The following is an 18,527-nucleotide window of genomic DNA, read 5'->3' as shown; positions in this document are numbered from 1 at the left end:
TAAAAAATTTTTTTTTAAAAATCACTATGTTAAATGAGTACAGGCTTACCATCCATTGGGAAGGGGTTCACTAGAGAAGCTACACTGGAAAAAATATCTGTTACCAACTCTTATGATTCATCTCTATTACACCTGTTAAAAGTTATTCCCCTTCCTGAGAACCCTAGATACTTGGCACAGTGTCTCTATCACCATGTGGTAAATGGGTACCCATTCGATTTTGTCTAAGAGTTCAGAGGGCAATATTTCCCAACCTGGACAGAAAAGATTCTTCAAGGGGATCGTTAAGGGAGCTGACTTTGGCTCCAGGCAGGTAACCCAGGTTCAAATCCCAGTTCTCTGTGACCTCGGCCAAGTTACTTAACCTCTCTGGGCCTCAGTCTCCTCAACTCTAAAATAGTGATAACATTGTATCAATTTTATTGGGCTGCTGTGTGGATTTAATGTAAAAGTCCATGTAAAATACTATACTTGGCACATGGTCTAGAACCTGGTAAGTGCTCAATAAATGTTTGTTATTACTATTACTATTACTAAAACTATATTCTGTTGTCTCACAGACGTCATCATTCTCGCTGGCCCGCAGCAGGGGCTCATTAAATACCGAGGAACACTAGCTCTTTTTCACTATGACTTCGGGAACTTTCTTAGGCAACACCTCAGCTCACGGTCCCTGAGCCCCAATTCTGGCAAGAGGCCCTCTTCTCAGCTACCCCCTCATGTACCCCCATGGAGCACAGTCACACTGAACTGTAATTACACATTTATTTGTCTCTCTCCCCAGAAAGTTCCCTAGAGACAGGAATGAAATGTTTTTCTTTTTCTTTCCTTTTTTTAATCAGCAGTTCCTTAGTGCCTGGCCTAGAGAAGACTCTCGATCTCTATTATCCACTTAATTTTTTTAAAGAAAAAAACAACTGTGGATTTAGTTTCACAATTCTCAAAAGTCTTACCTGAAGCCTGCCTGAGGGGAATTAACAAAGGCACTTCGCCAAGTGGCTTTGACCAGACAAACCCATTCAAAATCCTAGCACCAGGACAAGTTCAAGTTTCTCTCATTCCTACCAGACAGATGGGACTTGTCAAAAGGAGCCTGATTTACTGGGTGTTCAATAAACCCAGGAGCTTTCCACAGGGCTAAGGTCTGTCTAGAATAATACCCACTCTATGAGCCATGCTGGGAGCCTGCACAGCACCCCACAAACTCCAACCTCCTGGAGAGCTGCTGAAGGTGACCCAGATCATAGGACCAGCAAAGATAGCTGAGGTTTCCAGAGGTCCCTGCAGATTCATGGCCCATTCCTACAATCCCAGGATAAGGTTACACCAAAGAGATAGACATTCAAAAATTTCTACAAGAGAGGACAGCCACCAGAAACAGCCTGGGACTGGGGAGAAGACTCAGAGGCTGCCACACCCATGATCCCATTTGGACCGGGCTTGGGAGCCGAACCAACCAAGGCAGGGTCTTCCACGGACAGCAGGCACGGCCCCTCCCTCGCCTGAACCTCTGAGCAACAGAGGAGCGACTGCAAGAATGATGCCCCAACTGGAAGAAAAATCACAATCTTCTTAATTGGGGCTTCCATAAGGACCATCAGGATCACAGCAAGTATGGGCATCAGTGGCCAGAGACAGAACGTACCAGGCTCTCAGTGTTTCTCACATAGTAAGATTTCAAAAGCTGTTTGTTGCATGAATGCACAAATATATGAACGTTATAGCTCTGGCTGCCCTTCCTGCCTCCAATCTCCTCTTGCATAACCAACACTACTACCATTCCTTAATTCTAATCCAACCCCTGTGATTTTCAAAAATTCTTTCCCATCTCTTTCTCTAAGCTCATTCTAATATAATATAAACTCTTTAACACTGACCTATAAATGGCTATCAGTGCTCAATTTCTTACACTTGAGAAAATGGTGTAAGCCAAAGGAATGACTCCCTCCCTGATATTATTCCTCAAGGCAACAGGTAGAAAGGTTCTCAATGAAGCTAAAACCACACAATGAGTTCTAATACCTATTTGCTTACAAAGTCAGTGCCCCTTTATTTAGCATCTATAATATGTAGCATGCATTACGTCTCTTACTGTTTCTGCAGCAAAACCTCACAACAAGCTGGAAACACAGGTATGGTCATCCCCAATTCATTATAAGAAAACAGAAACTCAGGAAGGTTATGTGATTTGCTGAAGGTCTCTCAGCTCAGGAGTGGTACAGTTAGGATTGGGACTTGATTACTGTAATCAATGCCAGTGCTCCTTCTTTTATTCCATTCATTTATTCAACACACACAATGAATCACGTAGGTGTTACAAATGAGCCAGGCGCCACTTGCGTGTGAGGCCTACTCCGCGGGCGCGTGGGAGAGCCTGGACGCAGGCCTTAGCCCCGGGACCTCCTAACTCAGGGCTGGGACCCTGCCGGGATCATGGGAGCCTGCACGCTGCCCTCAGATCTCTGAATGCAGTTCCCTCTCACCAACTTAAGGACACATGGCCTGGGAGTCACAGCACAGAGAAGGAGCAAAGGCAGCCCCTGTGCATGGCTCCAAATTTTCTGTGGAGCCAAACGCAACCTTGGGAGCTCATTTTACAGCATCCACAGAGTGTACAGCAATGTAGAGACAACGGCTGCAGCAGGACACCTCTTACAGGCCCAGTCTCTTTCGGGTAATCATCATTAACTTTGATTGTGAAGGAACAATGGAACCAATGCCTCAGACATTCACTTCTACCATCATTAGGGAAAACCAACAAGGAGCCAGGCCAAAGCACCAGAGTTCTGGATGCAGCCAAAAGTAACTGTGGCATCTCAGGCAGGCCACTTAATCTCAAAGTGCCTCAGTTTCATGGCCTACAAGATGAAGGAGCTGGTCTAGACGATCTCCATTTAAGTTAGAAAGACTTCACCTTCTAATCCCAAGAATGAGTTGAATGTAAACACAATGTTCTAAGGAGAAGCTGGCTTGAAGGTTTTGGGTGTGAGCAGTTTGGCAGAAGGCAGGGCTGGGCCTGTAACTCTTGTAGCCTGTTCAAGCTGCCATGGAAGAATACTACAGACTGGGTGGCTTTTAAAATATAGACATTTCTCACAGTTCTAGAGGCTGCAAAGTCCAAGATCAAGGTGCTGGCAGATTTGGTATCTGCTGAGGGCTCCCCTCCTGCTTCACGGACAGCCACCTTCTCACTGTGTCCTCACCGAGTAGGGAGGGTGAGGGAGCTCTGTGCGGTCTCCTTCATAAGGGCACTAATCTCATTCATGAAGGCTCCAACCTCATTACTTAATTATCTCCTATAGGCCCCACCTCCTAATATCATGACCTTGGGGGGTTAGGCGCCAACATATGAATTCTGGGGAGACAAACATTCAGTCCACGGAAAACAAAGTGACTGAGGAGCTAAGGTCCTCTGTCCTGCACCAATCTGGAAGAGTCAGCCACACTTGGAAATGAGTATGTTTTAACCCCTTCTCCCCACGTGCATAGTCGGCCCACTGGAAGTCAGTTGAGCAGGGTCTCCTGCTGGCAGCAGGTTCTGTCCCACTGCCAACTGTGACTGATTAGAGGTAGCAATAAGGGTAGAGACAGTGATCATGACCATAACCCCAACAACACCATCGCCACCAGCAAGCTAATGCAAAAACACTGACACCATGAAGAAAATCAGACACCCACAGCACTCAGCAAAGACCAATATCCAGAGCTGACATTCAATGCATGCACACGATTCGATCAGACCAGCTGGCAAATACTGAAATACCTTCTTACCGATGAGTAAATAACTACAGCCCCATCCTAATGCCATAGGTCCTCCCCACCAGCTGGCCTCTGGGGCCTGTCCTGAGATCTCCCTGTCCCCGAGAAGGTCTGTTACTCAGCACCCTTCCACTCAACTGATCATTACTTACTCTCTTCCTTCTACTCGTCTACGTTTTTCAACTACTGTAGTAGGATGACATGTTGCTTTTATAAATTTTTTTAACTTTTTCTTAAGGTATCAATCATTTAAACATTGAGAATGAAATCAATATACACCTAAACAGAGCCAGCAAAAATATGTTATGAAACACTGGGTTTTGTCTTGATACTTTCAAAGTTGACTACAACCCAACTTCTACGGAAACCCTGCCCCAAAGATGATGGATAGCCAGGATTCAAAGGGAGCATGATGCTAACATTTATGAGAAAGAAATATTTTTAAAGCTATAATCTTCATAACACTATAATATCTTCTATTTGAATAAAGCCTTATTACACATACTTATCTCATTCAGGACTTAAAACAGGTCCATAATATAAGCAGGCATAATTCAGGTGTAATTATCCCCATATAACAAACAAGGTAATCAAGATGTAGAGAAGATAAGACCAGGATTTCACAGTTCCTAGGTGGCAGAACAGGGACTAAACTGAGATCTCCTGACTCTTCTTGCTTCAGAGGAATGTCCATGTCACCTCATACCCTCTCACAAGAACCTAGTTCAAGAATTTTGCACTGGGTGGTTAAACCATGGGTAGCCTGAAATTGTTCCGGACAAGAGTATTTACACCATAGAAATTGGCAATTATTACAAATCAGAGCTGATTTACTGGCACACAACTGATTTCCAATAGTCTCCTTACTGTACCGTGACATATCCACAGAAGGGAGAGGCGTGGTTCTTTTAATCCATCAGTATTCTCTACTCCCATCAACTCCACCAACTAGGCTGGAGCAGCATGACATGGGAGAAAGAGCACTGAATTTTGAGTCAGAGACTCTTCAGTCTCCACCTGCCACTTAGCAACCTTTTCATCTGAGTCATTTAACTTCCCTGAACCTCCATTTCCTTATCTCTAAAGTGAGGGCAATGACTGCTGCCTACTCACAGGGCTGCTCTAAGACTCACGAGGAATCATGCACATACGATGAAAATATTTGCAAACTGCATAACACCACACAGCTGTGGAAAACAGTATGGCAGAACCTCAGAAATAAAGCCTAGAATTACCATCTGATCCGGAAATTCCACCTCTGGCTCTACACCCAAAGAATTGAAGACAGAGACTCAATAAGATATGCAGGGAACCTTGATTCACAAGAGCCAAGAGGTGGAAGCAGCTCCAGGTGTCCACGGACAGATGAATGGATAAACACTAGGTAGTCTATCCATAGAATGGAATATTATTCTGCCTTAAAAAGGAAGGAAATCCTGAAATGCGGTATTACGTGAAAAAACCTTGGGGACATTATGCTAAGTAAAATAAGTCAGACACAAAAGGATAAATATTGCATGATTCCACATATATGAGGTACCCAGAGTAGTCAAATTCAGAGCCAAAGAAAGCAGAATGGTGGTTGCCAGCAGATGGGGAGGGGCGATGGGGACGGAGTGTTTCCTGGGGGCCCGAGTTCCCCTTTGGGAAGATGGACAGGTTCTGGAGACGGACGGCGGGGATGGTTGCACGACACTGTGACTGTGCTTCACGCTGCTGGGCTATGCACTTAAAAACAGTTAGGGTGACAAAACCTGTGCATTCTCCCATAACTTAAACGCACACACACACAAATATGAGGTCTTGACATTAGATTCCAGTGTCAAAGGAGCCGAAAAAGTACCACAAAAAGGCAACAATGTTTTTTAATCATTACTAAGACCACAAACTCCACTTTTACTGACCCAGCTAACACAGGTGGGAAGAATCCAAGCAGTGTCATGTTTGTACATTACTGCCAGAAACGGGCTGTCCCCAACGCTTCCACAGGGCCTGCTCCAGCAGCTCACGGTAAGCTTGCTGTTAGAGGGCATATTTTTTTAGAGAAGTGAAATTTTTCACGGCAGTCAGGACCCTAGCCAGGCCCAGAGAAGCCCTGAGTCCCTGCTGTGGCTGAATTACAGTGTTGCCAGTCCTGGCCTGGTCCAGGAGCAGGGCCGGTGCCGGGGGAGGCGGGAGAGGGGGGAAGGACAGAGAGGCAGCGCCACCGCGCCCTGCCTTTCCGGGGCCCGGCAGCCAGGACCTGGTTTTGCGATGGCTGAGGTCAGCGGGCCTGGGGTTCTCTCCCCAAGGTGCCGCACTCGGCCCTCGGTGCCCCAGGCTGCAACCCATCTGAGCCTCCCCAGTTCTCCCAAAGTTCTAAGGCCAGAATCATCTGTCTTCCCTCCTGCCGATCATTCAAACACTAATTCTCTCTGGTTAAGTGTGAGAGGCAACTGTCCTTTCTTTAAAATCCCTTACATCATAAATGACTGGTCCCTCACCCTACCTGAAGATATGTGTATCTTCCAATGTTTTAAAGCAAATTTCAAACAGTCATTTTTATCATGGTTAAGGAAGTGCCCGCCTCTACTGGGTGGGGCAAAAGCAGGTTTACAGTTGTGCATATGGAAAATAATACATTAATTAATAAGCGGTAGTACAAGAATAAACTGTTTCCCATATGCACAACTGTAAACCTGCTTCCCCCTCACCCCCCGCTGTGTAGGAAGGTACCTGGGACCTGGGGCCAGGGGCACTGGCCCTGCCCGGGTATCTGGGCTCCATCGCTCCACCAGACCTCCCATTGTGCGTGGCTTATCTTCCCTCCACTCACGAGTTGTCCAAAGCTACAAAGGTTTTGGGGGTTTTTTGTTTTGTTGTTTGGGGTTGTTTCCCCACAACACTGTGGGCCATGGTGTGAGGGGACAGAGGTGTGTGGGAGGCAGGCAGGAGGGTCAGGGACTGTTGAGGTCAGACTGACTGTGATACATTTAGGTATCCGTTTACAGCAGCAACTCCAGTTTGGGGTAAACTATTTCAGGGATGTGCACCGTGGTCACGAAAGATAGAGAGGTCCTCTCAATAGGTAGTAACATCAACTGCTTTCAATTTGGGAGCCTCTTCTTGCCCTGCTCACCCCGTCGTATAGAGATCCTAATAAATTGTAGCCCAAAGGCCTTGTTTGTTCATCAAAAGGGTGAAAGCGGACAGATCAAGATGAGGGCTATCTCTCAGTTTAGACATCAGCTCCCCAAGCATCATATCTACATCCTAGGACCTGGGAAATTAATATTTTGAGATCTCCTCCCACACCCCATCCAACAGTGCTCTATAAGGATGTTTTCAAATAAACTTACATACGTTCATGTGCTGTATGCATATACTCGCTGCCATTTTTAAATACTCTAATATTAAAACAGATTCAGCACATCTGGATTTTAAACTATAAAATTCTACAACGTAAAGACACTGTAAGAAAGAAGTTACTTAAGTCCTTTTAACAAATCAAAACATTAATTCCAATACAAAACGAAGCAGAAACACTGAAGCAATTCTCAGGGAACTGCATGTTCAAGAAAACAGCCTGGTGAAGTTGAAGAAGGGACACAGCTGCACCAAGACCCCTGTGCCATGTGAGAAGACAAAGGAGTAAAGACTCTAGCACAGGCTGCTGTAGATAGGGATTGATTAAGATACACACACGCACGCACGCACGCACACAAGCCAGCTCAGGGTGCAGGAGAGGTGCAGAGAGACAAAACTGATGAGATAACTGGCGAAAAGAACAAGCCTGTGATATATGGCAAACTAGGTCACTCCACCACACAAGCTGGCTTGGAGGACGCTTCAGACCGAGTCCTTGGTTACTGCTAGCACTATATGAACTAATCCTCTCCTGTGGGAAGCAAATGTTGAATGGCTCAGTGGGCCTTTCGAATCTGTGCAAATGGCCTCTGAGGAACAGTGTTCCAGCACCGCAGGGACTAATGAGAAAGAACTAGCATTTACTGAGGACAGAGTCACGGGCCATGTACTGTACTAAATAGTTCCCGCACACCCTCATTTAATCCTAACTACAACCCTAAGATTAAGTGCTAGTCTTACCCTGTTTCACAGACAAGGACATGAAGCTGAGAATGGCAAAACAATCTGCCCAAAACCTTGCAGCTAGGAGGAAGTGGACCCAGGATTTGCATCCATGGCCTGGTGACCTCAGAGTCTACATTCTTGGCTGCTCAGATCTGTGTTGTGGAGAACAACCAGCAACCGCCCTTCCCTGGCGCACTGACGACTTGTGACAGTTTCTCACCTCAGTCTGGGAGGAGGTTAAATATGCACCATTCTGCACACTTGCCACAAGAGCTTGCAAAATCAATTTCCAACAGATACTGACATGTTCTTCCAATAGTACTGGCCCTGCGTATAGGTAGGTAGTCAACCTCAACCACAGCTGCTGAAGGCAGCTAAAGTTATTGTTTACTCAATCCTGACTACATCCCAGGCAACTCTATACTTCACCGGATCCTTATAAGAATCCCACAAGGCAAAAACTTCCCTCTCCATCTTAACTGGGAAAGATCAAGGAACCTCTCCAGGTGAATATAGCTATGAATGGTTACGTTAGAACTATCTTTCTATTGTTTTTATTTATTGTCTTCTGAAGCTTCCCCTACCTGACCTCAGCCAATATGCTGTCTTAAAGCCTTGTCCTCAAGACTGGATTATCTAAGACACAGAATCCCTCTGGTTTGGAGTCCTGATGAAATAATAGGAAAAACAACATAAGGCACACAGCCGATCACTGGAGATGAGGAACGAACTTAGTCGGCCAAGGAATGAACCTGGCCTATGGCATCCATTTGAAGGTTACCCTTGGTCTCATTGGAGCCTGAGTAATTCATACACTGCATAATAAACATTTTTAAAAATCAAGAGGGATCTAATAGGAAATAAGCCCAAGGAGAAAGTGACATCCTGCCCTATATAAAGTCAAAGGGGGCTGCCCTATCAAAATACCCATGGAGTATATCACAAAACTAGGACAAAGATTCCAAAAGTTTTTATGGAACCACAAAAGATGCCAAATAGCCACAGTCATCTTCAGAAACAAGAACAAAGTTGGAGGAATCACCATACCTTATATCAAACTATGCTAACTACAAGGCCATAGTAATCAAAACAGCATAGTAGCCCAGGCTGGTGTGACTCAGTTGATTGGAATGTCATCTTGTAAAAAGAAAGGTCATGAGTTCAATTCTCAATCAGGGCACATGCCTAGGTTGCAGGTTCAGTCCCGAGTCAGGGCATGTACATCGATGTTTGTCTCTCAAATCAATATTTCTGTCTCCCTCTCTCTCTTCTTCCCTTCCCCTTGCTCTTAAATCAATATGCATGTCCTCAGGTGAGGATTTCAAAAAAAAGAACAGCACAGTTCTGGCATAAAAACAGACCTATATATCAGTGAAGAGAACAGAGAGCCCAGAAATAAACTCACAACTTTTATGGCCAATAAATATTTGACAAAAGAGGCAAGAACATACAATGAAGTAAAGAGAGTCTACTCAATAAATAGCGTTGGAAAAATTGGATATATGCAAAAAAAAATAAAGAAACTAGACCACCTTCTTACACCATACACAAGAATAAACTCAAAATGGATTAAAGACTTAAATATTAGACTGGAAACCATACAAGTTCTAGAAGAAACCAAGGCAGTAAAATCTTAAACTCCTCTCAAAGGAATATGTTTTCTGATATATCTCCTCAGGCAAGAGAAACAAAAGAAAAAAATAAACAAATGAGGCTATATCAAACTAAAAAGTTTTTGTGCAGAAAAGGAAAGCATCAACAAAAAGACAAACCACTGAATTTAAGAACATATTTTCCAGTGATACATCTTATAAGAGGTTCCTATCCAAAATTTATAAAAAAAAAAAACAACTTGTAAAACTCAACACCAAAAAAAACCCCAAACAATACAATTAAAAATGGGCAAAGAACCTGAATATACTTCTCCAAAAAGAACATACAGATAACCAATAGACTATGAAAAGATGATCAACATCACTAATCACCAGAGAAATACAAATTAAAAACACAATGAGAGTCCTTCCAGAGGTGTCTTGGTTGGAGCATTGTCCCATACACCAAAAATACTGCAGGTTCGATCCCCAGTCAGGGCACATACCTAGGTCGCTGGCTGGATCTCCTGTTGGGGCGTGTACAGGAGACAACCAATCAATGTTTCTTTCACATCAATGTTTCTCTCTCTCTCTCTCTCTCTCTCTCTCTCACTTTCTCTCTCTCCATCTCTCTCCTCCCTCTCCCTCTCCCTCTCCTTTGCTCTCTCCGTAAAAGCAGTAAACATATCCTCAGGTGAGGATTAAAAAAAAAAGAAAGGAAAAAAACACAATGAGATATCACCTCACACCTCTCAAAATGGCCATCATCAATAATCAACAAACAAGTGCTGGTGAGGATGCGGAGAAAGTGGAAACCTAGTGCAATGTAGTAGGAAGGCAGACTTATGCAGCCACTGTGGAAAACAGTATGGAGATACCTCAAAAAATTAAAAATGGAACTACCTTATAACCCAGCAATTCTACTTTTGGGAATTTATCCAAAGAAACCTGAAACACTAATTCAAAAGAATATATTCACCCCTATGTTCATTGCAGCATAAATTATTGTACAATAGCTAAGATCTGGAAGCAGCCCAAGTGCCCATCAGTAGACGGGTGGATTAGGAAAAAAAAAAAAAAGCTGTAGTACATTTACACAATGGAATACTACTCAGCCATATAAAAGAAGGAAATATTACCTTTTGGGACAGCATGGATGGACCTGAGAACGCTATCCTAATTGAAATAAGCCAGTGAAAGAAAGCCAAGTACCATATAACTCCACTTATATGTGGAATCTAATGAACAAAATAACAAAAGTAGAAACAGACTCATAGATACAGAGAAGAGGCTGACAGCTGTCATAGGGGAGAGGGAGTGGGGCTGGATGAAAAGGTGAAGGGATTAAGCAAACACACACACACACACACGCCTCTACAACAACAGTGTAGTCATTACCAGAGAGAAATGGAGTTGCAGGAGAGGTAGGAGAGGATAAAGAAGACGTAAACAATGATGAAAAGAGACATGACTTGGGGTGCTGAACATACAATATACAGATGATATACTATAGAATTGCACCCCTTAAACCTATACAATTTTATTAACCCATGTAACCTCAAGGAATTCAATTTAAAGGGAAAAAAAAGTCAAAGGGGCATAACTAACATGAACTGACAAAGATCACAATGGCATCTCTCCCAGAGTTCACATGTCCCCCTGTTTAGCCACACATGCACTGGACTGGCCATCCTGCGTCAGAAAAGAACCTTGGGTCAGCTGACTATGGCACCAGGCTTCATGCTGTCCACCCATCAGCAATTCCTTTTTCAATTAATCCCCCGCTCCCTCAGGGGCCTGTGGGCTCCCTGACGATCCCTGTGAAGCCTGGTAAAGATCGGAGGCTTGAGGTCCCACAGTCTGCTGCCCTGGGTGCTGGCTGACCAGCAATGTGACAATCCCCCGCTGGACCAATGCCTAACCCTCCCAGAGGAGAGAGGAGGAGAGAGATTGGAGGGGATTTCAGGAGATTTATCTGGGAGAAAAGAAAGATTAAAGGGATTTACGGAGACCCAGCCAAAGACAAACTCAGCAAATTAACCCCTCAAGTCCTCCCCTGAGAAGACACAAATGTCCACTGGCCCAGCCTGATTATTGTCCATTCAGTTGACAAGTTTGAACCAGACATTCCTACTTGAGACACAGTCCTCATTAGCCCCTCTGAAGACAAGCTCTATCCCAAAATGCAATCTCCCAAATCCTACTCTACAAGTCAATAAGGACACTAGAGTTTGTTATTTCTTTTCAATCAAGAAAAGCTTTGGCTTGTCTTCTCCAAATACAGTATAATACATCCTATCAAAGAAAAGAGTAGCTAGAGTTCTCATGTTCATTATTTTTCACAGAACTTTGGGCTGTAAATTCCCCAATCAAGTGAGAAGTTACAGGTTCTAGGCCCACCGTCAAAGTGATCTAGATTGATAATCCCAAAGGCAAAAACCAGCATTTTCACAGAAAAATGAAGCAGCTCTTCCAGGTGCTAAAATGCCCAGCCTATCCTGACTTTCCCTCTGTGTCATAAGAGGAGATACTTCAAAAGCCCTTTCCAGACACAGTTCTTAGAAGGAAGGAAATTCACTTTAAAGTGTAGCAGTCCCTCACAAAGAGAGCCCAGAAGTCTAAAGAGCATGAGCTTACCCTCTAAATCAGGGGTGTCCAAACTTTTGGCATCTCTGGGTCACAATGGAAGAAGAACAGTTGTCTTGGGCCACACCTTAAATATATCGTGACACAAAATCACCAAAAAAATCTCATAATGTTTTAAGTGAATTTACGATTTTGTGTTGGGCCGCATTCATAGCCATCCTGGGACGCATGTGTGGGCCACAGGCTGGACACCCTGCTCTAAACTGTCCCCAACAGCTTCCCAGAGCAGGGAAAGGTGCTCAGAAACCCTTGGAAAAACTGACCCAAACTCTCAAACCACCAACGATACCATTCTTTCAACCCAAAATCCTTGGAGCATCTCATGCTCCACATCCAACCCACCAGCATTTCCCATCGGCTCTCCCTTCCAAAGGGATCCAGAATCCAACCACTTCCCATCACCTCCCTCGCCGTTCCCCAGTTCTAACCCACCACCATCCCTCCCCGGCATCGTTGCAACGGCCTACCAACCAGCCTCCCCACTGCTGCCCTGGAGGCCCCCAGTCCCTCCGCACAGCGCCCACAGCCACAAGGCACATACCTCGGTCACATCAAGTTTCTCCTCTGCTCAAAACCCTCCAATGTTCCCAGGTCTTTAGAGCAAAGACAATCTTTATTTCGGTCTCTAAGGCCTTAGTGAGCACCACCCCCCCACCCCTGCCTTACTCCTCTCACCTCAGCTCCCACTCTCCCCCTGCCCGCCCCCCCGCCCCGATCCCTCGGTTCCAGCCATGCCAGCCTCCTTGAACACCAGGCCTAGAAACACAGGCACACTCCCACCTCAGGCCCTCAGCCCTTGCAGTTCCCTCCAACTGGAATAGTCTATCATTAGCTATCTGCATGGCTCCTTCAGCTCTTTATTCAAATGCCACCTTCTCAGCGAGGCCATCCCTGGCCACCCTTCCTCAAGGTGCAATCACTCCCACTCTAAAAAAATCCCTTTTCTCTGATTTATTTTTCTCCCTAATGTGTATACTATATAACACACTCCACGTTTTAATTATTCATATTTTTTTTTTAATTTTCTGACTCCCTCACCAGAAAGTAAGCTCCAGGAGAGCAGGCATCTGTTTGTTTACTACTAAATACCCCTACTCAGTGCTGAGAAGATAGCAGGTGTTCGATAGATATTTCTAAATGTATAAGAGGCTGAATTGATATCATGCCTAAAGGAGGAGGAGGAAGATGAGGAGGGAGGGAGGAAGAGAAAGAGGGAGAAAGAAAAAAAAACAACTGAGAAACGCAAGCTTCTAACAAATATTGCAGCTGGGATACCCTTGGGTAGAAATCTAGGGAGTTTCCACCCCTGTTTTCCTCCTGACAATATGCTTAAAATACTTCTCCCAAACTCCAAAATTCAGAGCAACCCCAAAATAAATACTATTTCAAAAAATCAGGCAGTCAAATATATAAACACCTCAAGTAGCTTTGCATTCTCCCTCTCCCCCCTACATGGACCCCAAGAAAGAACAGCTGAGTCTATTTTCCACCTGGGTCTTCAGACAAATCAATTATCTGTATGCTCAACAGGTGCATTGAATGAACAGTTTCAGAATAAGGAGTGAAAATGTTATACTAGTGGAAAAAGACAGTCCTTGCTCACAGAAACTTCTATTTATACCCTTCCTAAAGCAGCACCCAGCAGGCCCTCATTTAAGGAAAAAAGAGAACACACTATGAAACTGACATTAAGTGGGATAAGACTTTCTGCCCTGAACTGTCTCACTTTGCTACTAGCTTGAGCATAAAACTAACCCTCAAAACAGGAATCAGCTACACCTGGCCATGCATGGCAAGCTCCTAAAGAACAGCAGCAAGTGCCTTCCCTGTACAGGTGAGCCTTAAAATCTCAGCGATGTCAGGGCACTTGAAAATCATCTCATCTTCCCTGCCCCCATGATTTTAGGGATGAGGAGGCTGGGCAAATGGCCTATCAACCTACAGGCCACACACCCCATTAGTGGCTGAGCCAGACCAGGAACCAACGCTCACATCCTCCGCGATGCCTGCTTCAGCCCCCACAGGCAGCGATTACTTTCATGTAAAATGTTTAGCCTATATGAAAAACATGTATTCAGACCCCACAGAGATGACGATCTACTTTCTAGGACATGCCAGTTCCTATACTCTAGGGAAAACAAGGTCTATTGGAAGACTCCCTCTGTGTCATGCCAAGTATGAAGGCCTTCTCTATTCCGATGCCATTCAAGGCGTGGAAATCACAGAAGCGTCTTCCATGAGCGTGGGGCACTTCCTGGACACCACAACAAAGCTTTCTTCCCGTCTGTATACTTCCCCAAACGGCATTTTGTTGTTGTTTTTTGTTTGTTTGTTTTAGAAGTTGTTAAAAGATATCCACGATAGAGGTGGCCTGAAGAGCCTCAGCAAATAGGCCAACAGAAATGTTTACCACTCCTAATTTGCTGTTACCCAGTATTTATCTGCTTTCACAGTGCACCAAGGATCTGACAACATGTCACTGATTAATAAATAGTAATTAAGTCTTACCACCTTATTAAGGGATAAGGTTAGGTTCCAGGATTCCCTCTCAAAGGAAGCCACACTGCAGCCCACAGGTTAAGTGAGAGGCTTGTCCTGAGGCCTGACTCAGATGTTCAGCTAACCCAGACTCAAACCACAGACACAGTGTTCCCCCCTTGTACTTCCTCAGCCTATTTTCCCACCCCCTTGGGCCAGCCTTCACTCCCCTTTATCACCACCACCCTCCAGCAAGTTCCTTCTGACAACCTGGACTAAACAGCTAGACCCTTAAGCTTCAATAATAAGTGTTCTGCTCTGTAAGGAAAAGTACCTGGATCAGGCAGCCAAATAGCAAATGACAAAGTTTGGCGTCAGGTCTTTACGATGCTTTATTTGAAAAGCATTTGAACATCGCAAGCTGACAGACCAGGTCCTGGCAGGGCTCTCCTGCCCTAGACTCTTTAAGGCGTAGAGCGAAGGTGTAACAGTGACTGGGCCTGCCGAGTGCCTTGGAAATACACCCCAGTTGTCATCGGTGATGCCTTTGATTCATGCCAGGTTTCATTACTCCATATGCACACTGATGGCACTGGAAATGACCTCTCTGTTTAGACTCAGGACGTGGCCCACAGTGAAACAGGCATCCTGAACTTCAGACCACTCCCAGAAAGTCCGAGGAGACAATGTTGATGGCCTAAAAGCTTTGAAATGTTACAGATTTAGATAACAGGTTACCCCACAACTATGTTTTCTTGACAATTTATATTAAGATTAGCTTTCCAAATACTAAAATTAAGTCACATTGTTATTAAACATTTTCCATTACATAATCTGCAAAGTGGCTCAATCCCATATGCATAATCATGACTTGTTCTCCCTAGATTCAAATATCAGCTCCACCACTTACTAACTAGCTCCAGTTTGGCAGGTCACTTTCTCTTGCCTAGTTTTCCCTTCTGCCAATGGGGATGACAGTAAATACGTACCTCATAAGGTTCTTATGAGAGTAAAATGAGTTAATACATGTAAGCACTTAGAATGATGCCCACTACTTTATTCATTTAATAAAGTCCCTCACCATTACTATTATCATTATGTCATTGAATAAAAACACTTTTTATCATGTGATCATTTGGTTCGTTCTAGAACTTCTGGCAGCACTACAGGACCTCAGTGGGAAGCTCCTTTTCACAGAATTCTTTTGAAGACAGAAGGCAAATCTTTGGGACCCCAACAGAGACCCATACCCAAGTTCACGGGAACGTGGCCGGAGTCCAGGGAGTTGTTTTGCAAGAGCCAAGAGCTTACAACCTCTCCGGCACCAGAAGACAAGTCCCATCCTCCCCAGCCGTGGAAACCACCGCAGTCACCCCCAGGCAGCTCCTTGATAGCAGAAGCCGCTCAATGAAGCCACAGCTCACTGAGCCTCAGCAGCCAGCCGCTGCAGAGGGGCCGCTCTGGGGCTCTCCCATGCAGGAGTCACTTAGGGGTCACTGCATCCGTCTGCCTGGAGGCTACAAGCAGAGGGACCCGTGTGAGGTGGTCAGGAGAGGACACACCATGCAAAGGGACGTATTCTCACATGGAGGAACTCCACTCTCTCCAGTCCCCTGAGCCACTGTCACATAATGGGTGTAGGGACCATAAGTAAGGGCACACTTTTAGTTTCTCTGTAACCTGAGCATCTCAGAATCACAACCCCAAACCCAAATAAACCTCAACGGTAATTTTTTTTAAGTTTTCTCCAAAATTGGCTCCTTAACTGACCGTGCAGAGAGGCAGCCTCAAACCCCTCATTATGAACAAGCTAAGTCTTCCCTGCTTTCACTGCAATACAGACAGACCGCGTAGACCCAGTGTAGACCCACAGGTGCCCTCCCTGAAGCAAAACAGCACAAAAGCTAGGAGACCCTATTCTCTACCTGAGCAAGTACGCTTCCCTAGGAATCAGAAGCATGGCTAAGAAGGCCACCTTCCCAGCTTTGCTCTGGGGCACCCACTGCAGATACGGGGGCGGGGGTGTAGCGAAAATGACCAAATAACTGCAGTGGACCCTGGGTGTGGGGCAGAAGACGATCTGGGTTTGGAAATGCAGTTCCAGAAAAGCAAACAAAAGCAGACAAGTAAATGAGGTAAAGGAAGGAAGGAAAGATGGAAGAGTAGACTGATGTATCTCCTACGAAACACCTCCTTTTTCCCTTTCCAGCCTAATCAACACCTCCATGAACCCCTGCAAAATGTCCAGTTCACGTAGCATGCGTGTGTTAATATACACTGACAGATACTAATCAGCAGCAGATATTGATCGCATGAGGAGAGAAAATAACTTGAACTTCAGATTCATTCAGCAGTGCCTGATTCTCTTTCACCATAAGCCTCCCCAAGTATTCTCCTGCGCTCAAAACAAAACAAACAAAAAAACAACTCCTGGGCAGAAAGGGAACAGCAGCCGATCAGAGCGGCACACGCTTGCTGCATTCATGCCATCGACTTCCGATTATTCCTTTCTTGAGACGCAGCCGCCAGCATCGAACTAAATACAGCCCTGGAGAGAAACAGCCTGCACAGCGACACTCATAGACCTTCCCTCGGAGACGTGCACGCCGGCTGAGCGGCTGAGCCTCTGCGAAACGGACACACGCTCAGGTGAGGCGCTGCCCACACGTGACACTGCACACTGCGAAATTCTCCCCTTCCACAATCGCGTGGCCATCTAAACTCTTGCCTACACCTAGTCCGTACAGATGCCAATTCTGTAAGAATACATGATGGAAAGACAGGAGTGGGAATGACTGAAGCCCGACTTCCTCATGACCACGTCTCTCAATGACACGGTGCGTCCCTACACTCGGTGAGTAAACGCGCACAGCCAGTAAACAGAAAATACACCATCTTAGTCCACAGTCGCGCGTGGGGAGAAAGAAGTCGAGAGGGCGGCGGTGTCAGGGAAAGTGTTAAGTCGCCTGCCGGCGGCGACTGTCCTCCCAAAGCCCAGCGCTCCCCCTCCCCGGAGCCGTGCCCACCCGCGCCCGGGAGCGCAGACCCACGCGTTGGGCGCGCGGGGTGCTCCGCACGGCCGAGAACCCACGATGAGAACGTGGCGACCAGCGGTTCCTGCAGCGGTGGCGGCGGCGTTGGTGACAGCGGAGCCGCCTAAGCACCCGCGGCCGCGGCCCCCTCCACCCTCTTCTCCCTGGTCCCCACTTACGTTCCGAGGGTCTCCTTGAACTCGAAAATTTTCTTGATGTCCTCCGCTTGCTTTTTCCAGGAGGAGCTGCTCTCGCAGTTCTCCCGGGCCATGGCAGACGAGGGGCGGCGTGCGCGGCGAGGCGGGGCGGCCGGGCTGCCGGGGTCGGGGCGGGCGCGCTGAGGAGGGGGCGCCGGCGGCGGTACGGGGGCGGCGGCGCGGGCGCAGCGGGGTCCCGGAGGGCCGGGGCCGGCGGCGCGGGGATGCTCGGCACGGCAGCCGGAGACTTGCTGCAGCGGCAGTGCTTCCTCTTCTGCAGTTTCCTCTTTCACTCTCGCCGCCGCCGCGGTCCCTCCCTGGCTCGTATTTCTGCTCGTCTCTGACACAGACTTCCTGCCGCCGCCGCCGCTCGCCCGGCTTCTTTGCCACGGGTTGCCAGCCTCACTTTCTGCTACTTTCTTGCCTCCCTTCTCCGCCTCCCAGCCGCCCGCCCGCTCCGTCCTCCTCCTCCTCCTCCTCCTCCTGCGGGCTCCCCGCCTCTCCGCGCGCCCAGGCCGCCACCCCCACCACGCCTCCCCGCCTCCCCGCCTGCCGCGCGCTGCCGCCTTCGGGGATGTCCTGAGCCCCGAGCGCGGAGGCACTACCCTCAGCCTCCTGGCCACGCTCCTGGCCGCCGCGTGCGCCTTGGAGCCTGAGAGAGGGCAGCTGTGGGGACCCGAGCAGGTGCCAGGCGCCGGCGCGCGTGCGGGAGGAGCCCAGCCCCTGGGGCGCTTTATTAATTCTGCAAAGTC

At 46.7% G+C, this 18,527-nt stretch overlaps 1 protein-coding gene across 2 annotated transcripts in view; it reads right to left on the bottom strand.

Moving 5' to 3' along the window:
* CAMK1D (calcium/calmodulin dependent protein kinase ID) overlaps positions 1-18,185 on the bottom strand; it is a 396,613-nt gene extending 378,428 nt beyond the window's left edge. For both annotated transcript variants that reach the window (XM_054593597.1, XM_054593590.1), the window contains exon 1: positions 17,758-18,185. In XM_054593597.1, coding sequence (XP_054449572.1) covers positions 17,758-17,849 — 92 coding nt within the window. In that variant the 5' untranslated portion in view covers positions 17,850-18,185. The remainder of the gene's footprint in view (positions 1-17,757) is intronic.
* Between the last annotated feature and the right edge of the window lie 342 nt (positions 18,186-18,527).

Source organism: Pteronotus mesoamericanus, unplaced genomic scaffold (assembly GCF_021234165.1).
Source record: "Pteronotus mesoamericanus isolate MK-2021 breed Mesoamerican mustached bat unplaced genomic scaffold, CSHL_Meso_final contig_130, whole genome shotgun sequence".
NCBI lineage: Eukaryota > Metazoa > Chordata > Mammalia > Chiroptera > Mormoopidae > Pteronotus > Pteronotus mesoamericanus.
This window is presented reverse-complemented; position numbering and strand designations above follow the sequence as displayed.